The 20064-nt window shown below is 44.1% G+C and overlaps 1 protein-coding gene across 1 annotated transcript; it reads right to left on the reverse strand.

Moving 5' to 3' along the window:
• Positions 1-33: 33 nt before the first annotated feature.
• wwc1 (WW and C2 domain containing 1) lies at positions 34-18808 on the reverse strand. Its single transcript, XM_088279811.1, has 22 exons — positions 17951-18808; positions 12158-12267; positions 11837-12040; positions 11644-11720; positions 11207-11286; positions 9399-9528; positions 8767-8913; positions 8619-8689; positions 8309-8554; positions 6808-6897; positions 5667-6337; positions 5395-5512; positions 4982-5152; positions 4542-4734; positions 4308-4442; positions 4159-4205; positions 3471-3660; positions 3209-3379; positions 3044-3136; positions 2604-2834; positions 2370-2488; positions 34-2259 (listed from the first exon to the last, which is right to left on the reverse strand). The coding sequence occupies exons 1-22, from the start codon at positions 18067-18069 to the stop codon at positions 2193-2195; spliced, it is 3480 nt and encodes a 1159-aa protein (XP_088135937.1). The 5' UTR covers positions 18070-18808; the 3' UTR covers positions 34-2192.
• Between the last annotated feature and the right edge of the window lie 1256 nt (positions 18809-20064).

The following is a 20064-nucleotide window of genomic DNA, read 5'->3' on the forward strand; positions in this document are numbered from 1 at the left end:
ATAATGTTCTTGACAAGAACCAGACCACATAAATAAAAGATAATGTTTTATTTGTTGTGAAACTACAAAACATAGTGTATTTTTGTTGTGGTTGTTTTTTTTTTGTGCTGGTGAAATATTTACAACTCTGGTTGACAATACAGTGTCTGAGAATTCAATTCACAGCTTTTCGGGACTCCTGACAAGAAAAAGGAAGAAAAGAAAAAGAAAAGGAAAAAAAATAGGAAAAGCACACCCAAATCACGAAGTGCAATAAATACATGCTGGTTGTTTCCTCCTCAAACACACACACACATATCCTCACCCTTAACAACATGGAAAAAAAAGATCACTTGTGACATCAACATCTTTTTCCACTTGACATTCGTGTGTGGTAAAAATGACATTCCTTCATTTGGATGTAAAAAGAAACAACATGGAGAGTCTCTTGACAAAAAACGTTCACACTGAATAAAAACAAACATTTCAGCTTTTGATTTTTTTTTTTTAAACTGAATATTTAACTCTCATTACTTGTGAATTTGACAAGTTTGCATGTCTGGGTTCAATGGCCAGGTTTTCGAGATATGAAAAAAACAAAACAGAAAGAAATGATTTTTTTTGTGGTCGCACAACTGCTGATCACAAATTTCCCTGATTTTGTTTATTTTGTTTTAATTACAATCGCTTAGTTACTTATTTTCAATCTGATGTGGCTGTTAAAAATTACTCGATCTCATCAGTGCCTTTTTGGAAAACCTGGCATTTGAATATGGGTGTGTAGACTTTTTAGAAGCACCGCAGGATCTCCTACGTACTAAAAAGCAACATGAACATATCGTGCACACAAACTTATATGCTAGTTACATTGTGGGGGCATGTTGATAAGCAACAAAATGGTTGACAGCATTTTTGGGAAGGTTGGGAGAGCCATGGTGGGAGGTTACAGTTTGGTGCCGATCCAGTTTAGGATGGCGCTGGTGCTTTGAGATGGTGGTGATACAAAAGCACATTCGGTGAACATCCTCTACCTAAACACAATTTGATTGTTTAAAAAAAAAATGCACGGACACATGTGGAATGACGTTGAGCCGAGTGGAATCAGCATCTTTTAAGATGGAATTTTGGAGGATCCACATCTAGACTGGCAGGACATTTCAAAGTTGGTCATTTCTATGAGAATTCATCTGCATTACAATTTAAAAATTCTCCATCTTAAACTTCCCACAGAAATTTTCATTTTAAGATTTGCACAATTTAACCAGAAATGTTCTACCCCTTTGAAATCCAGCAATTAATAAACACAGATGATGATTGATTCTGTTGTTTCTTTAAGGAAAAAAAAAATCCAGTTATGCATGCGAAAAATGTATCCAGTTACAATAACTTTAGATTAGAATGAGGAGCAAGGCTCTGATTTGCTCCAATTGGCTGCTGGTTGCTGGTCATAGTCATTCAAAAAAAAAAAATTAAAATTTCAATAATCATTCCAGCGTGATGATTTCTTTTGTTTCTCTTTACAACTTTTACAATCATTCCGTTAAAGTGCAGTCTAACTCATTTTCTACCTGAGTGGAGAGAGATTGTGTTTGTTTATGACTCATTCAAATGAGAATAAAAAAAAAAAACAAGATTACGTCCATCTGTGCTGTCGATAGGATACAAACAACCTGATTCTTTTAAGCATTACAGTATTTTCCTTTGCTGATGCGGATGACAGTAAGTCAATATTGTGTGAGAAATATTCAGCTTTCCAGGAAGGTGGTGAGGGGAGGTGATGCAACGCTTGCTGGGGTTTGTAGTTCTCCGAACATCAGGATTGCTTCCAGTTAAAGTGGATTTAAAGAGCTCCAATAAAACATACATCATTTAAAAACAGACATCTTTCATATTACATTCATGATTCTAATCATCTTTTGATGCTTCAGTACCGTTGCTATTGCTAGATTCAATATTTGTGCTGTTGCTTGTGCTGGAATGATTTGAAAGGCGTGTTAGTAACAGAAACAAACAAAAGAAAAGAAAGAAAAAAAAAAAGGAAAACTCAAGCAGTGTCATCACTAAACTTACAAAAGCTAACAATGCTGAGTGGTCACGTAAAAGTTTGTTTTGCGTCTACGATATTGTAAAAATTCTTCATCTAACCACTTTGACTTGACTTGCGTGAGTGAGGAGTCGCAGACGAGGAGGGTTAAGACTCTTGAAATGCTTGGCTAGACGTCGTCGGCCGGCAGGTCCGGGATGGTGGTCTTGGCTCGTGTGAAAAACGCCATTTTCTCTCTGCAGCAGACAGAAATAACAATAATGACTCTTGAGGATTTTTTTTTTAAAAAACCATCAAATATCAGACACCAAGTGGTCGTCTATCCACAGAAATCAGCGGCTCTGACCTGAAGGTCTGCACCTCGGGGACCTCCTTGCGGCTGCGGCCTCTGATCTTGTGGACGTCTTTCGCCGCCGCCCTCATCATCTTCTCCACCCGCTTCTCCTGCAGTTGCTCCTCCTGAGTCTGCAGGACACACCCGCGAGCTTCATTTAAGATTTGGAGCATTTTTTTCGCTCGGAGTGAAATCCAGCGAAAGGTCAATGTAGAGAAATGTTGCACAGTAGTGCTGAACGCTCACCTGTTTCTCGGCATGCTTGAGGAGGAGGCGGAAACGCTCGTCTTCTCGGACCCAGGCGGGCAGCTCACGCCGGCCCTGCTGCCGCGCCGTCTCCAGCTGCGCCTTCAGCTCGCGCAACACGTGCAGCTCCTGAGCCAGGCGCGACTGGCGGGTGCGAGACACCTGCAGGTCCAGCTCCAGGTCCAAAGAGGTGCGCAGCAGGCCGTCCAGACCTTTCACCTGCACGGGAGGCTGGAGAACAAAAGCCAGTTGACATTGTAATATGGAGGACGGTGGATCAGCAAGGTACCATATTGGGTCACAAAAGGGATGCGCCACACCTTGTAAAAAAGAAAAAAAAAAACTAACAATTGTTGGCAGAGTTCTACACTGAAATGTGCTGGTTTCCGTAAGTCATTTCAAGGGATGTTGAATGAAAAATGAGATATTGCGCATTGTACCTTCTTCAGGCGCATGCTACGTCTCTCAGAGGCGTTTCGCACAAACGGAGACTTCTTGGAGAGCGTCGAGCTGTCGCTGTCACTGCGGTTGATCTGCAAGCAGAAAGACGAAGGAAGTTGCAGCCGAGCATTTGTTGTTGTTGTTGTTGCCACAACTTAGCTCACCCTGCAGATGTACTGGCTCTGCGGTCCCGGCGAGAAGGTCTTGGAGCGGATGATGGCGGTGCCTCGCATGAAGGCGTGCTGCTGGGGGAGGTCGGCACGCCGTTCCTTGGGCCGGACCACCGAGTGGTGACTGGATGACGACAAGCCGTCCATACTGGTCTCCTTGTTCACCTTCGGCAAGCACAAACACGATGAGAGGGGGAAACTCAATGCTGCTCTCAAGCTTGTGGGTTATTATTTATTATTTTTCTCGTCTGTTTACCTTTTCTTTAATGGTGGCGAGCGAGGGCACTTTGGCCTGACGCTGCTCCTCCTCCTCTGCTTCCTGCTGCTCATCCTCTGCTTCCCATCGGCTACCGTCAGCATAGAACAGGCCTCCTTCCTCTAGAGGCTCTGTCCCCACAGCGCAGAGTTCTTCCTCGTCGTCAAACACCTCCAGCAGGTCGCCGTGCCTGAGAGTGAAGGAGGCACGAAGAGTTAGACGGTAGAACGGATACAGAGCAGTGAACAAAAATAAAAATAGTACAAAAATGATTGATAGTGCTAAATAAAATGTCAATTACTTAACGGAGACACAATGCATTTTTTGTACAATTTAAAACATTCTCTGAAATGCTTTCCTTTGCAATGCTTTCCAACATTTCCCATCATTTGTCCCTTTTTAAAAGATGTCACAAGAATATTTTGGATATTCAAGCGGCTTGATTTACGTTCGCAAACAGGCCCGGCGGCATTCTGACCGCATATTACCAAGAGTTTTGTCATGCCAAAGACATTGACGACCCAGTTTCTCCAGTTCTCCTCACATCCGCTCTCACGTGTAAACAGGAAAAAGTGTTTACCACAGACGCGGTGTTGACGTTTCGCAAAAAAGACAGTAACCGCGTGTGCGTGTGGAAGTCGACGCCTCACGAGGTCGACGCAACAGGTTCTGATTAGAAGAAACTCACCACGCTTCCTCGTCGTCCGGAACTCTGTCACCGCTGGATGCGCCGGTCTGAAATAGGCAACATTGATTTGTGCCCAACCTTTACTTCACATTCCAAGAATGATGAATCAACTTGTGTGCAAACTACGCTAAGGTTGCGTCAGCTCTTACCGCGTCCAAGCCACCGGCTGCGCCACTCTCCGTGCCGCTGACAACGGGCAGGAAAGCATAACTCAACAGGTTGTACCATTTGGTTCTTCTCTCCTCCGAACAGCTGACGTCAGCCAGGCTGATCTGGGCTCCCGCCTATGGATGGAGAAAAAAAAAGTTGGACTACTTCTTACTCTGGAAGCAAAATTAACAAGGTTTTCCGTGGGTACTTCCTTCCGGCGGAGGACGACTCACCAAGCATTGTTCGTGGCCCGACTTGCTGGTGTCACATACGTCCACCCTGAGTGTCTTCTGCCGCACAGCACTGTGGGAAAGCTGCACACCGAACACCTCGTTGAAGTCCACGACTTCCTGTGTTGGGTAGCCGCAGGTTCGGAAGAGGCAGCGAGTCGTCTCCACACAGGGGAGCACCGCCACGCGAACGTGCCTGCGTGTGACATCGCACGTTAGCCAAGTCATCTTTCTCATGGCTTTTTTCAGGATACAGGCAAAACCGAATTCAGAGTTGCTCGCATTCAGTGCAGTGCCACCAATTTGCCAAGCGGCACTGAGAAATGAAGCATTGTTAAGTTGATAAGTAAAAGTGCGTTTAAAGCAAATGTATTTCAGGTTGGTCTGGAACATATCCCCATCAGTAAGCAGTTATTCACTAGTAATTACTACTGAATGTTTACATTTTCTGGTCAGCCGGAAGACAGAGGGCGCTACAGTTGGACAGCCGCAAAACTGAGATGGTGAAGCGCTGGTCTCGTGGCTCGTAGCGGAAGCCGAGCTGCACTTGAGTGCACCCCAGAGGGAGCCTCTCCTCATCGGTGGCCAGAAGGACGTCGGCGGGGAGGCCTGACCTGGAGGAAATACAAACATCAGACAAATTAATTTCTTAAAAATAAGCCGGACCTATCAAATCAGACCTTTTAAAAAGAACATAAGTGAAATTTACATTTACACCCATAAAATCTGAAATTAACCAAGCAAATCTCACGTGGTTGTGAATCACTAGTACAGCGTTTTCAGCAAGCAAAACACTGAATTTGTCCGCTTAATGAAGCACATAAGGGTGTGCTGAGGGTGGGGCTGGTATTGCTACCTGCGCTCAGAGGGCTCATACACGCCGCTGTCACCGGCAACCGACTCATCGGACACAGCTGAGATCACGCCCATCTTCTTTGGCCCTGCTGCAAGTGACAACACTTGTAACTCTGGAGCTGAAAACGTGAAAAAAGAGGAATGGACGAATTTTACGGAGAGATTAAGCTCATGCAGGTGTTTCGTTTGGAAAGAAAACATGACTTTAAAAGGAGTTTACGTAATACAATTTCAAACAATTGTATTATTTTGAAACGGTTTGTCTTGGTTTACCTTTCACCTCCTCAGCCAGCATGCCATTGCGTTTCTGTTTCTCCTCCAGCCCACCGGGGGCGCCACGCTCCTCCTGCCGCTGCTCCTGGGAGTCCGGCCTGAGATCCAGCTCTGCTAGTCTGCTCTGAAGCTCCAGATCTAGGCTCACACCGCCAGGCCCCGCTTGGCCAGCGAAGGCCTCCTCAGACAGGAAGGTAGTGTCCGTGACAAGCGGCGAGCAGGGCGGAGAGAGCGAGGAAAGCGACGAGCGTGGCGACAAAGAGCTCATGGAGTGAGGTGTCTCAGAGAGTCTAAGTGCTTGAATCCTGGAAGGTCCCACCTCCCCTCCTGCCACTCCCCCCACACTTTTGTCAAAATCTCCAACCAGCCCCGGTGTGCGGCCTTTGTGCCTTTCCGCGTCCCTCCCGTCGGCACCCGTCACCACTTCGTGTTCGTGTATGGTGGTGATGGAGTTGGAGGGCCGGTAGCCCGCTTGGCCGCCCTCTTGCAGGAGGCTGTCCAGCTTGTTCTGGAAGTCCGGGTCGGCCAGCTCCGGCTGCTCCAGGTAGATGTCAATAAAACTGAGGGAGGAGGTGGAGCCCAAGCTGGAGTTGGTGGCCAGAGAGCCGCGGCTTGACGTCAATGAGCCTCGGCTGCTGCCGGACGAACATGAGAGCGTGCTGGCAGACAGACTGCGTGAAGCACACAAAAGAAGAAAATGTAGCCTGTACTGTATGAAAACATACTATGAAAGTGCTGTTTAAAAAAAAAAGCATCACACTGAGTGCAACAGAGATGCAAAGAAAGTTACAGAAAAGCAGCAAAGTGGACCCGCGATGTGTCAAAAAATAAATAAGACGAACAGAATTAGTTGTACCCTCCCAAAAATGAAACATTTTGAAAGTATATATTTGTTAAAACTTATTTGGCTGACACCACGAGGATAAAACAGCAATTGCTGTTACAACCACTGCCTAAAGGTGGCGCCACAGCAACAGTGCTCAACAGGTGATAAGTAAACATAACTTAAATTTGCTGTGCTTTTCTTCTTCTAGTAGGACTTTTTCTTATGAAATTGAACGGATATTTGGAACATAAATTGCCTAATTCATATTTAAATGGCCAAGCGCTAGAATTAAGGAACCCTCTCAAGTGAACCCACCTTTTGAGCTGAGTATGTAATGACGTGGCCAGTCGAACCAACTCCTCCAGCTCCCTGACCAGCTTGTTTCTCCTGCAGTGAAGTCGCAGCCTGGAAACAAAGAAGAAAAAGGAATCATTCATTTACACCCCAACATTGATGACGTTTCATTCAATCGGGTGATTGGAATTCACAGGCCAAAGTCCAGTGAAAGATTGATGAAAACAGCCAAGATGCTGAGCTATTATTAGTGACTGCTTTAGTGTCCAAGTGATAGTGTTGTCACATATGACTGCAGTCGGGGGGATTCGTCATGAGGAAAGGTGGCCATTGACAGCTGGTCACATGATCCAATGTTTTGAATGGAAACGGGCCAAACAAAGAAAGTCTTTGATCAGGTTACCGAGCACCTCCGCGTGGTTCACGTCTACTGAAGCTTCACTTTCTACTTATTCACTCGCAGTACTTCCTGTTGAGAAAATAGCTGTTTCAAGAAGTGGTGTTTACATGTTTGCTCTTCAATGAAAGAAACTCGATAAAATTCTAACTTCTGAAGAGATCACACAAATTCATTTAAATGATCAGAAAAGTTGCTACAAATGTTTCCACGTTGATTGAAAAAGCTCAAGCTGTGAATAATCTTACAGGGGCTTTAACTTTATTTTAATTAATTTTTCTATTCAATAAAGTACTTTTGTTAAGCACAGTTCAGATTTATTTAAGTACAACACGTTTACATTCATTCTTTTAGAAAAAATTTTTTCAAATTATTATTAAGTATTTTTTTTTCTAACTTAATTGACATTTTAGGAACAAAACCTCAGCCTTGTTTTTGAATAACAATTGAATAACAAATGCGGCCCAAGAGAGGCTCTTTATGAACGTCTCGTGTTACGGCAACAGGAGACGGCGCACAAAGGGAGCTCGAGCTCAGAAAGGGTCCGACCTGAACAACAGGAGTCCTGTTGAGAGTGGGGGGGGCGAAGTGGGGCGGCGCCCAAGCTGAGGAGTCCGCATATTGTGATAAGCATCGCAGAGGTTTGACGTCACTCATGGCCAAAGGACAATTGAAGGTCATTTGGTTTTCATCGCCTCACGGTGACCTTCATCAAGACCGTTCTTGTGTTCTCCTTCTACCACATGATTGCAACAGCTTGTAAAGTTTTATCAAACTTTATATAAACCTTTGGAAAGTTTTTAATGTATTCTTGGTGGAGCTGGTAGAATCAAATTCACTTCATGTCGCGCCAATAAAGTGTAGACAGTGCGCCCAACTACAATTCAGCTCATTTCTCGGTGGGGTTGTAACTGCCGAGGCTCATAGCCAGTTGCCTGGCAACTCTCTTCCTTGCAGGCGAAGGGACATCTTTTCTTTACGATAACAAACAGCTATGTATTTTTTTTAGAGTTATGGTGGATGCAATGTTTTATAAATAATGAATACGTTTCAGATTGTGAAAACTTTCTGAATGCACTTTTGGGAAAAGAAATAATATGAAGAGATGAATAGGGCCCCACGCACCTTTCGGTCAGAGCCTTGCTCTGGTTGTCCCTGGCGGCCTGCAGGTCTCTCTCCAGACGCTTCTTCTCCGTCTCCAGCTTCTGGGCGTCGTTGGGCTTCAGGCGCTGGCGTGGCCGCACGTACTGCAGCTCCTTGAGCAGCTCCTCCTTCTCGTTGATGAGGATGAGGCGGTCGCGCTCCGGGTCCAGCAGGCCCGGCCACGCCTCGCTGTCCAGCTTGGCGATCTGCACCTCGATGGTGGCGATCCTGGCGGGAGGTTTACGATGAAGGACGGAAGTAGCGGAAACAGGCGAACAAAGTGATGACTTACCTTCGCCTGGCCTCCTCGTACTTTAGACTCAGACGAACTTTCTCCGCCAGTTTGTTGGAGTTGTTCACAAACTGTACACACACAGAAAGCACCACTGTAGAAGGCCTTTTCTCACGGCTGCCGTCGCCGATGTACGACTGGCACTCACTTCGGCGGGGATGTCGGTCTGGGAACCGGCGTCAGAGTAGAGTCGCGGGATGGACAGCTCCGAGTTGGCCAGCGACGGACTGCTGCCCCACAGATCCTGCTGCGAGCCCGAGTCCAGCTGGAAAGCATCCTTCAAAACCGCCAGTTTCTGCGTGGACAGAACGAATTGCAAGATGGAATATATAGTGTAAATATAATTTTAAATAACTTTTGTAGAGCTTCAGCCGATCAGAAAATGGCCGAGATAAACAATCACAAGTGTTCAACCTGTTGAATAATTATGACTGCAAATCCATGTGTGGTCAAGGTGGTTCGGTCCAGTCTTTCATCACAACAAAAAAAAAATAAAAAATTAAAAAATTAAAAAAAAATAAAATAAATGAGTTTAGTTACCAGACAAGCAACTAATTATCCTAGCTTCTTCTAGTAAAACTGTTTCTTCCTTATATTTTTCAGTACGCACCATGCTGCTTCTCACAGGTCATTCACGGTACTACAATAGACGTCTGTTTGGGGAAGGAGACTTCTTATTGTCACTAAAAATGCAGTTACGCAAGTGGTGTGCTGTGTTGATCATCTTGACACCACACACATTATGAGAGCAGTCAGCACACACGAGTCTTGTATTCGCACCTGCATGAGTTCTTGTTTCTCCTTCTCGCCGGTGCTGATGGCATCTCGGATGGAGCGCACCTCACTGAGGATGGCCTGCGCCTCCTGCAGCTTGAAGCCATACGGGCTGTTGGACACCTTCTGGTCAATCCTGTCGGGGAGCAAGTGGAGTTTGGCTTACAGCGGCTTATTTGTCTATCAGTGGAAAGCAACTTAAGGCTGTACAAGTAGGACAAAAGTGGAAAAAAAAAATCATCACCAGTAAGACACTTGCTAAACCGCTGGGCTGGATTGTGAAATAGCCTGCTTGTAAATTGCTCTTCAATTGGATAGGAAGGATTGTGAATAAATGCTCAATCGGCTTGCCATGTTTCACTCTGCATGTTTCTCGTTTATAAAGAGAAGGCACGTTGAGCGGCGCTGCGGCAAAAAGCCACCGGAGGCGGTCGAGAGCGTCTTGTGATGAAGTCATGCATGCGTCAGGAAAACCGGTCCTTCCACATTCTTTAGGGAGGGAAGAGGCGGAGGAAGAGAGCGAGAGAGCGAGCGACGTACACGCAGAATGAGGAAGCGAAAGAAGGGTGAGAAGACTGTAATCCTCTCAAGTGCTTCTCAAACATGGCAGAGCGGGAACAGTGTCATGAGGACTCGTTGCAAACCAAAAAAAAAAAAAAAAAAACACTTTAGTGTAACATTGCACATCTTACTACATTGTTGAACGTATACTACCACAAGAGTGGCAAATTATTTCGACGTGGAGTGGAGTATCCAGTAAAATTAGTCTGCGTAGAAAAACAAAACAATCTCACTCACATTCACACCCCGAGACAATTTAGTGTCTTCAATTAAACTAATGTGGAATGATGCTGACGTACTAATCACTCAGCCACCACCCGATTTCACTCATGTCTATTTTTGTTATTTCACAAAAAAATATGCCAAACAATTATTTAATGGGCTAAAAGAAAAAAATACATTTGAATTAACAATTTTAGGGACAAAACGTGCTGAGTTGATGAGACGAATATTCCAGAAGTCTTTATGAAAGCAGTCTGGAAAATCGCATTGGTCTTCGCACAATGTTGATTGATGAACATTTCAGGTGAGAATTGTGTGGCTTTACTTCAACAAACAAAAGGTTCCCACACATTCTCGCCGGAGCGAAAAAAATGTCAAAACGCGTCAAGTATTTAGCAAAATCTTATCAGGAAGCGGGCGGCCACATTCCAGCCTTAAGCCTATTTTGTATTTGCGCAAGTGGCGATAGGTCGCCGAGTGCCGTCTGATGACTGTAACAGGAGAGAGGTGGTGGGGGTGTTGGTGGGGGGGGGAGTCGCGCAGGAATGTTGTTCAACCGCTCGGCTACTCATTAATCCTCCTGTGACACTCTCACTTGCATGAGCTCGAGAGTGAGCGAGACACACATTCTTGTTCCTTTTCAGCTACACTTGACAGCTGATTTGCTCGAGTAAAAAAATGCGTGCATTTAAAAAATGCACACAAAATAAAAGAATTAAACTAGATCAGCAGTCTGGAGTTAAAACAAAAGGAAGAATGAATGCCTTCCGCCACCACCGGCTTGACTGAAGGCCGCTGCCGCTGACTCTCCTCAGCTGGTGTTTTGATAGAGGCGTCCGTGTTTAATGGCGGTGTGGAATGCGCAATAAATGCTGAGGTAATAACCGCGGCGATAAGGAGACGTTTACTGCTCACTGGAATGATGATGTTTGTACAAATGTCGAATTCCACAGTGGAGGGAATCGGCACTTCATCCATACTTGAAAACGTGACTTGAGGAGAAATACGCTTGCCGCAGCGAGACGACTTACTCTTTGAGGGTCTCGAAGCCTTGTTCTTTGTACTGGAGCTCTTGCTTCATACAGGCCAGGTCGCGCTTCAGCTTGTTGACCTGAGACACACATACCAAATTGAGGATAGAGGAGAATAAATGAAAAACACTTCATTTCCGCTAAATTGTCTTTAGTGTTTTGCGTGTTAGCATTAAGATGGCAGACGACGAACGGCTCAACGAAATTATCAATCACCATAAAAGATTTTTTTTCGTGCCATTGACAGTAAACTTCGACTGGGAGAAATATTGTAAATTTAGAGTATGAACCAATAATCAACTGACTGTGGCTGCTTTTGTTCCATTAAAGGTGATTTTTGTCACTTTCACGTCAGCATTACATGGAAGCCAACCCAAACCATGAGGCAAACTTTTCCAATTTACGTAAAGGGAAATGTTTGCGTGACATTCTCTTACCCGACTTTTGGCTGTGGCTATTTCAGCTTTGAGGATGTCGGGGTCGTACTTGCTGGAGGTGGACGTTCTGGAATTCACTGGAATGGAATCGTTGGACAAAAATGCCTCATTTTTCTTTTTACTATTCAACAGACTGCTCGACCAACGGGTGACCAGCAGTGTTTTTTTCTCGTTCATCCGACGCGACACTCACAACTGGTCTGCGACGTGGACTTGTCTCGCCAGGTGTTGTTGAGTTGGAGGTACTCCTGCTGCGCGAGACGGAGCCTCTGCTCCTTCACCTGGTAGATCTCCTTCTGGGCGCTGAGGGCGTCTCGGGCCACGGCCAGGTACTCCCGCAGCATGGCCTCCTGCTCCCGCTGCCACTGGGCTCGCGGGTCCTCCACCTGGGTGCTCTCTGGGAGGAAGCATTTGAGATTGGATCAGATGTATCGTACTTCCAAGAGAAATACAACTGAACTGTACTTAACAAATGTACTGCGGCAGACAAATAAAAAGGTGTGTAGAAACTCACTGGTGTTGTGGTCGACATAGTAGGCCCCGACCACAGGGTCGAACGCCTCCTCCCAACCGACTGGCAGCTCATCTCCGATGCAGTCGGCGAACGTCAGAGGTTTCGTCTGCCTGCGATGGAGGGGAAGAAAAAAAAATGTACTTGAGTGTTGCTGTACCTTATATAGCCCTGATATTAAGTGCAGATTATCACAAAATACATTCATGCTGCATTTGCACCGGCACGTACCGGATGGCTATCTACATTTGGAAGAGGGCCAATTCCAATATCGCATACTTTGCATTTTTTTACTTTCCACTAGCATGACTCGTATCCCAATGATGTCAAAATTGAAATGGTGTCACATTTTCAGTTTACGATGTATTTTTTGCATTCACAAAAGTATGCTTTGATCGTCTTTTCAAACCCGACCGCAACCTGTTCTTACATTGCAATGACTGAAAGCGCTTCCATGAGGCACTGGTGGGGGTCGGGGGGGTGTTGAGGGCGGGAGGAAGGTTGACCAGTCTGCTGTTTCAGAGTCCTCTATTCACCTCCAAGAGGGGGGGAAGATAAAAAATAAAAAGCAGAGGGTGGGGGCACGGGGGTCCCTCCTGCCGACCACAATAGGAGGAAACCGACCCGCGGCATTCCTCGAGCAGCACTAACGCATCGCCTGGAGGTTTCTAGGGCAACCGTCGGCCTTCCAGCCAGTCACGGCAGTCATGAGGGGGGTGGGTGGGTTTTTGTGGTGGTACTCAATGATGCGACCATTTTTTCCCTTCTCCTTCTCAAAACTGTGTTTTTATGAGGCGCGGACAGAATTCCATCCAGGTCTGAGGCTCCCTCATTTACATTAATGAAAAATAAAATTTTTTTCCAACACTCAGTTGTACGACTGAATTCATTGAATGGGAAACCACATTAAAAAAAAACAATGAAGCACATGAATATTTCTTCATAAATATGTCAAACAATCATTAACATTTGTTTTGGTGGTTGAATCAAATGTGGGTGTAAAAAGCCAGAATTGACATTTTTAAAAGAACTTCATGATTGTGGATGGTCTCTTTTTTTATTTTGCACAAATCTTAGAGTGCTTCCAACAACAAGAGACAAACTTCTTGCCTGTTTAAACATACTTGGCCAATGAAGACGATTGACTCTACCGTGACCCACACACACAAAAAAAAAAAATTGATTTTGTCGCATGAACCAGGCACAATAAACCGACCGAAGAGACGACAAGTAGCACAGCAACAAAAACATGAGCCTCGCCGTGGACAGAAAGTGAACTGGGTCCTTTTCACTTTTGAATAATAGAAAAAGGGGCCACGTAAGACCGCCTCAGCTTGGCTCTAAATTTAGCTTCCGGACAGAGCAAGACCGAGGCTGCTGCCAACGGCTGGTGGGCTGGCCGTATCCCCATTATTTGATTCCCCCCTCTCTATCCTCTCGCCCACTAAATCCTGTCCTCTAATGGCCGAGCTGTGGCGGGTGGCAGGGTGGGGGCTGACAGCCGCTGACCCAAACTTGTGGCTCTCGGTTTCCCTGCGAGTGAAGGGCCAGCTGGTTACGGCGGCCTGGCCTCCATTTTGCTGTCAGTCGCTCAATAGCCACTTGAAGTCCTTCTCACATGCTCCACTGCTTCACAGCACCATCGGACCAAAGCGAATCCAATCAGTTTGTTAGCGTAATAGACCAATTCTTAATTTGTTTACCTGTACCTGATGTTAACCAGACTGACACGTCACCCGCTCAAACTACTGCAACGCAAACAAGGATCTAAGAAGACGCTCCGCTACATGTTTTAATAAGATGGTGCCCTTGATCGGTTTTTATTTGACCTTTTTTTTTCCAGTCACATGTTGACTTGGCTTGTGTTCAACGCGAGAAGAGCACGCCAAACATATTCCTAAATGACTTTGCAAAATTCCGACCCGCGAGTTCCAAGGCAAACAACTATGCGGCCGGGCCTTAGATCGCTAATGCAAACTGACAAAGCACCCAGGCCCGACCGCAATAGCTGAACGCTGAGTCAGGTGGCGATGGCGGCTGAGGAAGAAACGTTCATTCCGAGTCGCGTTCGGATCCCTCGTGTCCGCGCACAAACTTTCTGTCACGGCTGAGCGTCAGCCCGGATAAAAACGGGAATATCAGGGGTTGATCTGCGTAGCGCTCGTGAGTGGCGAGCGTGCCTTATCTGGCAGATAACATTCCTGTGGCCTGACGACACGCGTTTGGTGCGTCACTGCAGGCGGGATGGGTGATATTGCACACTGAAGAATTTATTAAAGGCTAAGCAGTCAGCCCGCACTCACTGGAGTGTTTTTCCTCCAACACGATGAACTCTCTCCATTCAGCGTTAACCAAAAATGACAAAAAAAGGCTGACGGCGATTGAAGCCAATGCAACACAGATTTCAATTTGACTGTATTCCTAAAAGGTAAATTCTGATTTTTAACGCAACATAGTTTGAACATTAAGACTGGCACTCAAATAATGAATCATTCAAAAGTCACTGACTATTGGCGGCATCTTTTTTTTTTTTTTGCAACAGCGGATGATTACTGGTGCAACATGTCAGTCCAGTTAGATAACGGAAACAATGTTAGCAATCTGAAATATGTTGCTCAGCGCTTCCAAGCATTCGTGTCACACATAATTCAGTTAGGTTATGCCACTTGGCTACTTTCAAGCGACCTGAGTGTTGTTAGTTTCCTGCACAGTAACGCTCGTGTAATGTGATATCGGGAACTGTGGTTGGTGTCAGATGTGGGTTCCAAATTGTAGATGACACACGACTTGGAACACATTAATTAAAGTCAATATTTTTGACATATCATTTTTTTGGTGCGTTAATATAGTGGGTACTGTACACTAGGAATTAGAAAAGCGTATCAGGACTACACAGAAAAGCAAAAATTTTAATAGTCTGAGGGGGAAAAGATAATTTTTATTCAAGAATGAATGTCATTTTGATGAGTGAATGTCAAAATTCCCGTACAAAAACTTGTGTTTTTTTTTATAATCCTCCTTTATAACAAATACTAAACAACCACTAAAAAGCCAAAAGTTTCATCTTGAATTTGTTTCCTGTGCTGCTAAGGGACGTTTGAACGCTATCACAATCGAGCACAAGAACTTGCGATGCAACTCTGTTGGTTACGTATTCGAGAAGGAGGCCGCACTACCGGTGGCCGTCTGTGGGGCCTCACGCTGAACTTTGAACCCCGTGCACCTTGGCAGGCAGTGAAAGGGATTTGGGATGAATCGGACGCTTGGCCGGCGAGTGCTGCTGGGCTCTTCATGCCGCGTGTTTCAGGAATGTGTGTGTGTGTTTGAAGGACGCTTTCCTGTCAGCGGCACTTTCACTAAACACAGTGATTAACCTCGTCCGATCTTCTAAAAGAGGCGGAAAAATTATAACTATATCACTAATATTTAACTGCATTAAGCAAAAATAAAAAAATAAAAAAAATACAATAAATACTTGCTGGTTTGGGCAAGTAGGGCCTCGAAATTGCTTAATTAAAATGCATATAAGCATTTCAAAATAAAATTGTTTTATTATAAATAATGCACAATCTACAGTTTTGTAATTATTTTATTTAATTAGTAATAATTAATTAAACTAAATACAAATACGTGGCCTGCTGCATTTTTTAATCCATTTTAATGACTCAATTCGATTATTAAGAATCTTGTAATATCGTTTTTTTCTATATTTGGTTACTAATTTTTAATTTATTTTTTCAATTCATTAATCTCAATAATTGGTAATTGTATTTATTCCAATTTAATTTTACAAATAATTGTACATAAGTTGTACATTTAACATATTATATGTATCTATTTTGTTAAGTAAGTGGTTAATTAATAGGAATGACATTAACATGAAAGAATACGATTACAAAGCATCCACTTTTGTTTTTCAAAGGCTATCAACGTCAGCTCATTTCTTGATGCGAGATGAGCATGAAAAAAAAAAATAAAAAATGGAGCGCCTTGAAGGACGCTGCCATGACGACGACGTCTGGGCTCACGTCCGTCAGCACAGCTGAGGGCAATCAAATAAAAAAAAGCAAAGCAAAACAAGTCTAAGCCTCTTGGATTCCAGACACGAGAGAAGGATTTGCTGTCAAAGTCGGAGTGGTCTTAAGTAAGCGATAAAGGTGAAGCGGGAGGGGCGCAAGTTTTTGCACTTATGAGCTTGACATGTTTCATTTCACAAAAAAAACAAAAAAAAAAGCCATATCGGCCAGCAATAATAAGATTAGTGCCCGCAGGTTAAAATCGGGTATGAAATGCAAATAAAAATGTGTTGCTTTGTTGAGCTTTGTGTAAACAATGCTGTTTAAAGAATGAAGTGAGTTGAGTGCTTTTTATCTTGCTAAAGATATCTGTTTCCTTTCTGGCTTTCCGAACGTCACCGCGTATATCATCTATCATGCACTTGGTATGTTATCACAGTTTCTTCTGCGCGCCAGGATTTTTCAGGATAGCGTAAAAACATCATCCCGCCAAGAATATACGGCACACCAATAAACCAGAATGCAATTTCAAACACTCTCAAATAACAGCGGCAGCTGGTAATGTGCTATCGTAATTATTCTGATGATTTGTTTTGACACATTTTAACGACATTTCTCAACTAATTCAACCCGCTAGATCAAAACAGTTTGCTCACTGACATTGTGGGATTTACCTAAAATGGAGATATTCCTAGAAAGAAAACGGTGGCACGGTGGCCGAATGGTAAGCACGAACTTCTCACAGTTCGGAGGTGTAGGGTTTAATTCCGGGCTCCTGCTTCCTGTGTGGAATTTGCATGTTCTCCCTGAGTGAGGTTTTCTCCGGGTACTCCGGTTTCCTCCCACATTCCAAAGACATGCATGGTAGGTTGATGGAGCACTCGAAATTGGTCCAAAGTGCGATCGTGAGCGTGAGTGGTTGTTTGTCTTTGTGTGCCCTGCGATTGGCTGGCAACCAGTTCAGAGTGTCCCCCGCCTACTGCCCCAAGACAGCTGGGATAGCCTCCAGTACGCCCGCGACCCTCGTGAGGAGAAGCGGCTCAGATAATGGATAGATAGAAACAAAACCTTTCAATTCAGGGGTACATTATACAAATAGCTCATTTCTCAATTAAGTCAATTTCAGACTTTTTAATATTCCATTGAATTCTATTTTGGGAAGAATAACACATTTTACTTGACAACATTATTGAAATAAAGGATTGCAACTAATTAAATTCAGTTTTTCAACCAATTATAATCTTTTGAACCTCAAAACGTAGCACAATCAGATGTTCCTACCTTTCCCTTGACAAAACTCAACAATTCATTGAAAATACTAATCGCTTCACTTCAAACTTCAAGCCATCGGTTGAGCAATGGTGATCATTGCAAAAACAATAATTAAGGAACATTCAGAGGGAATATGATTCAAATCTGAGAATAAATCATTCTAACTTTAAAATCTTCCTCCATTTTGTAAAGTACACATCTTTACCAAAAGGTCATTCACCTGCAATTTTAAATTTTGTTTACTGCTTCAAATCTTTTTATAAAAATGTACATGTTTCCAATTCATTCTTGACTACTCGCACCTACTTGGGACACATATTACACATTCTAGTTTGGGATGAGGCACTCCTTTACCACTGATGTTTTTTATTTCCAAAGTAAGGTTCGAGGCCCCAAAATGGTCCGTGGAGTGTCATACATTTTATTACCCGAGCAGCATTACTAGTTCGAACGAGTATCTCGATTCGTGCATGCGTTGTTGCCTTTGCTTGTTTTTTTTTTTTTTTACCTGTCTCTGGGATCGATCCAGCTGGTGCTCTGGTTGATGTGGTCGATGTAGTAGACTTTGCCGTCAAAGTCTCGGGCTTCCTCCCAACCGTCGGGTAGTGGCAACTCCGTCCTCGGCATGTCAGGCGAGTCTCCATGTAATGAACTGCCCGCGACTACTCAAAATCTCGACGAGGGGAAACCATCGCTTTTCTCGGTCATCATCGTCGTCATCGCAACTGCTGGTGGCGGTCCTGGTTATTCCCGAGCTGGCTCCTCTTGGCTGAGATGATCCATAATAACAATACTGTAGTAATCCAAGCAAACACACTGGGGGGGGGCTAATAAAAGTGACGCAGGAGGTTAAACAGTTCCATCAGACTGAACTTGATGACTCCCTCCAATGTCGCCATCTTTTATGGACCCAAAAAGTTGAGGGCAACTTCGGATGCGAAATTACCGCGTTGTGCCCCCCTGCCTTACAAAAAAAAGCTGCTAATGGGGAAGGTTCGTCGTTAACGTCTAGAGGCCATACAGCGAGTTCCAAACGCCACTGTTGATAGAATGCTGACTAAAGAAGGATTATAAAAAACTCCACTCGACGTCCCCGGGCTGCCTCGTCGTCGTCTTGGCCGCAGGCCACCACCATGTTCGAGCGAGGAGCGAGGAGGAACCGATGCTAGTCCGCCTGACCACCGAACGCGGGAGGAGAAGGAAATAAGTCCGATGGGATGAGGAGGAACCGCCGACCGCTAAATAAAATACAAATTCGGTGATTTGAAGGAGTCGTTCACGACCGAGGACGTGAAATGATACCAAGGTGATGGTGGTGGTGCTGGATAAAGTGTTCGTCCAGTTACCGGTGACTTCACTACTAGTCATCCGGGATACGTCAAGTCAAACCGGATATCTCCGGCTTGCGATTCCGGTTTCAAAATAAAACAAATTTTATAAAGCGGCGTGAGCGCTTTCAGAATAAAATCCAAGTGTCTTAACTGCGTTGTCTGTTTTTTGGTTTAAATGACATTATTGTAACAACAGTAATAATAATAATAATAATAATATTACATTATAAAGCGTATTATGACCAAAGGTCATAGTAACGAATAATAAAATAACTAGGAACCTAATATTATAATTTGTGCAGAACCTTTAGCAATCCGTTAGTTCCCTCAAGTGGCCAATTGAAGGACTGACACTATGGCGGTACATACAATATATTTGAAGGAAATGCCACATGATAACCAAAATGATTTGTAATTTGACTAAATCCAACCGAATCAAAACATCTTTTATTGGAGAGATGCATGCAGAGTCCTTATGGACCATTCCAACCATATGCATATGCACGATTCTGCAGTATTGCACAATTAGAAAACGTCTTTCTTTTTTTTTATCTCAACGTGATTTATTTGAAATCCTTATGTCTTGGAAAATACGTCATATAATTCATAGATCGTTCCATGCCATGGCCATAATGTCATTTAAGGTTTAAAAGGCTGAGAGAGACAACGTTGTCATTGTAACCACTTACCTCACCGATTGCGCTCCCAAAACTTGCAACTTGTTCGGCAGCCACCACAGACAAGAGACCCGACCGAATGGAGATCCTCGTGATCTTGTGTATTGCGTTTACAATTCTAGGTAAACTGAGGAGCTAATTACACTTTTCTCCCTTTTTTGAAACAAAGAACAAGAACATATGTGTATGTAGTATGTTATTGTTTCTGATGTCTTTTTACTTCGGCGCCACGTTTTCATAGCACATCTGTAAACATTTTATTCGTTTTTGGATCCATATTTCAAAACCTGGACGGATTTCATTTCGTCAATCCCGTTCGTAACTCGTAGCAATTATATAGCCAGCGATGGCGCAACAACGAGCCTAGGGGGTGCTATAACGCCATCAGAAAACTATATCGCCCCAGTTAGGATTTTTTTTTTTCAGGACTTGTTTTATTTTGTACGATTTACAGTTTATGTCTCTGCTGGAGTTATGCCACTCGCAACCTACCCCTTCTGGGTTTTGCAGTCATTCGCCTTCAAGAACGTAGCATGCATCCAAGATTTCTTTAAGATATATTGACACACCATGTAACATGACAGCACGAGCGAAAACTTGATGGAGCTACGACG

The sequence above is a fragment of the Idiotropiscis lumnitzeri genome, chromosome 17 (assembly GCF_059441095.1).
Source record: "Idiotropiscis lumnitzeri isolate Australia: NSW breed Sydney's pygmy pipehorse chromosome 17, RoL_Ilum_1.0, whole genome shotgun sequence".
In the NCBI taxonomy this organism is placed as follows: domain Eukaryota; kingdom Metazoa; phylum Chordata; class Actinopteri; order Syngnathiformes; family Syngnathidae; genus Idiotropiscis; species Idiotropiscis lumnitzeri.

Excerpts from the sequence above, each read along its gene's own strand:
- wwc1 (XM_088279811.1), bottom strand. The coding sequence starts at position 18,069 with ATGCCGAGGACGGAGTTGCCACTACCCGACGGTTGGGAGGAAGCCCGA. Across the intron at positions 8,914-9,398 it reads AGAAACAAGAACTCATGCAG|AAACTGGCGGTTTTGAAGGA; the intron begins GTGCGAATACAA and ends CTGTCCACGCAG. Across the intron at positions 3,380-3,470 it reads TCGCCACCATTAAAGAAAAG|GTGAACAAGGAGACCAGTAT; the intron begins GTAAACAGACGA and ends TGCTTGCCGAAG.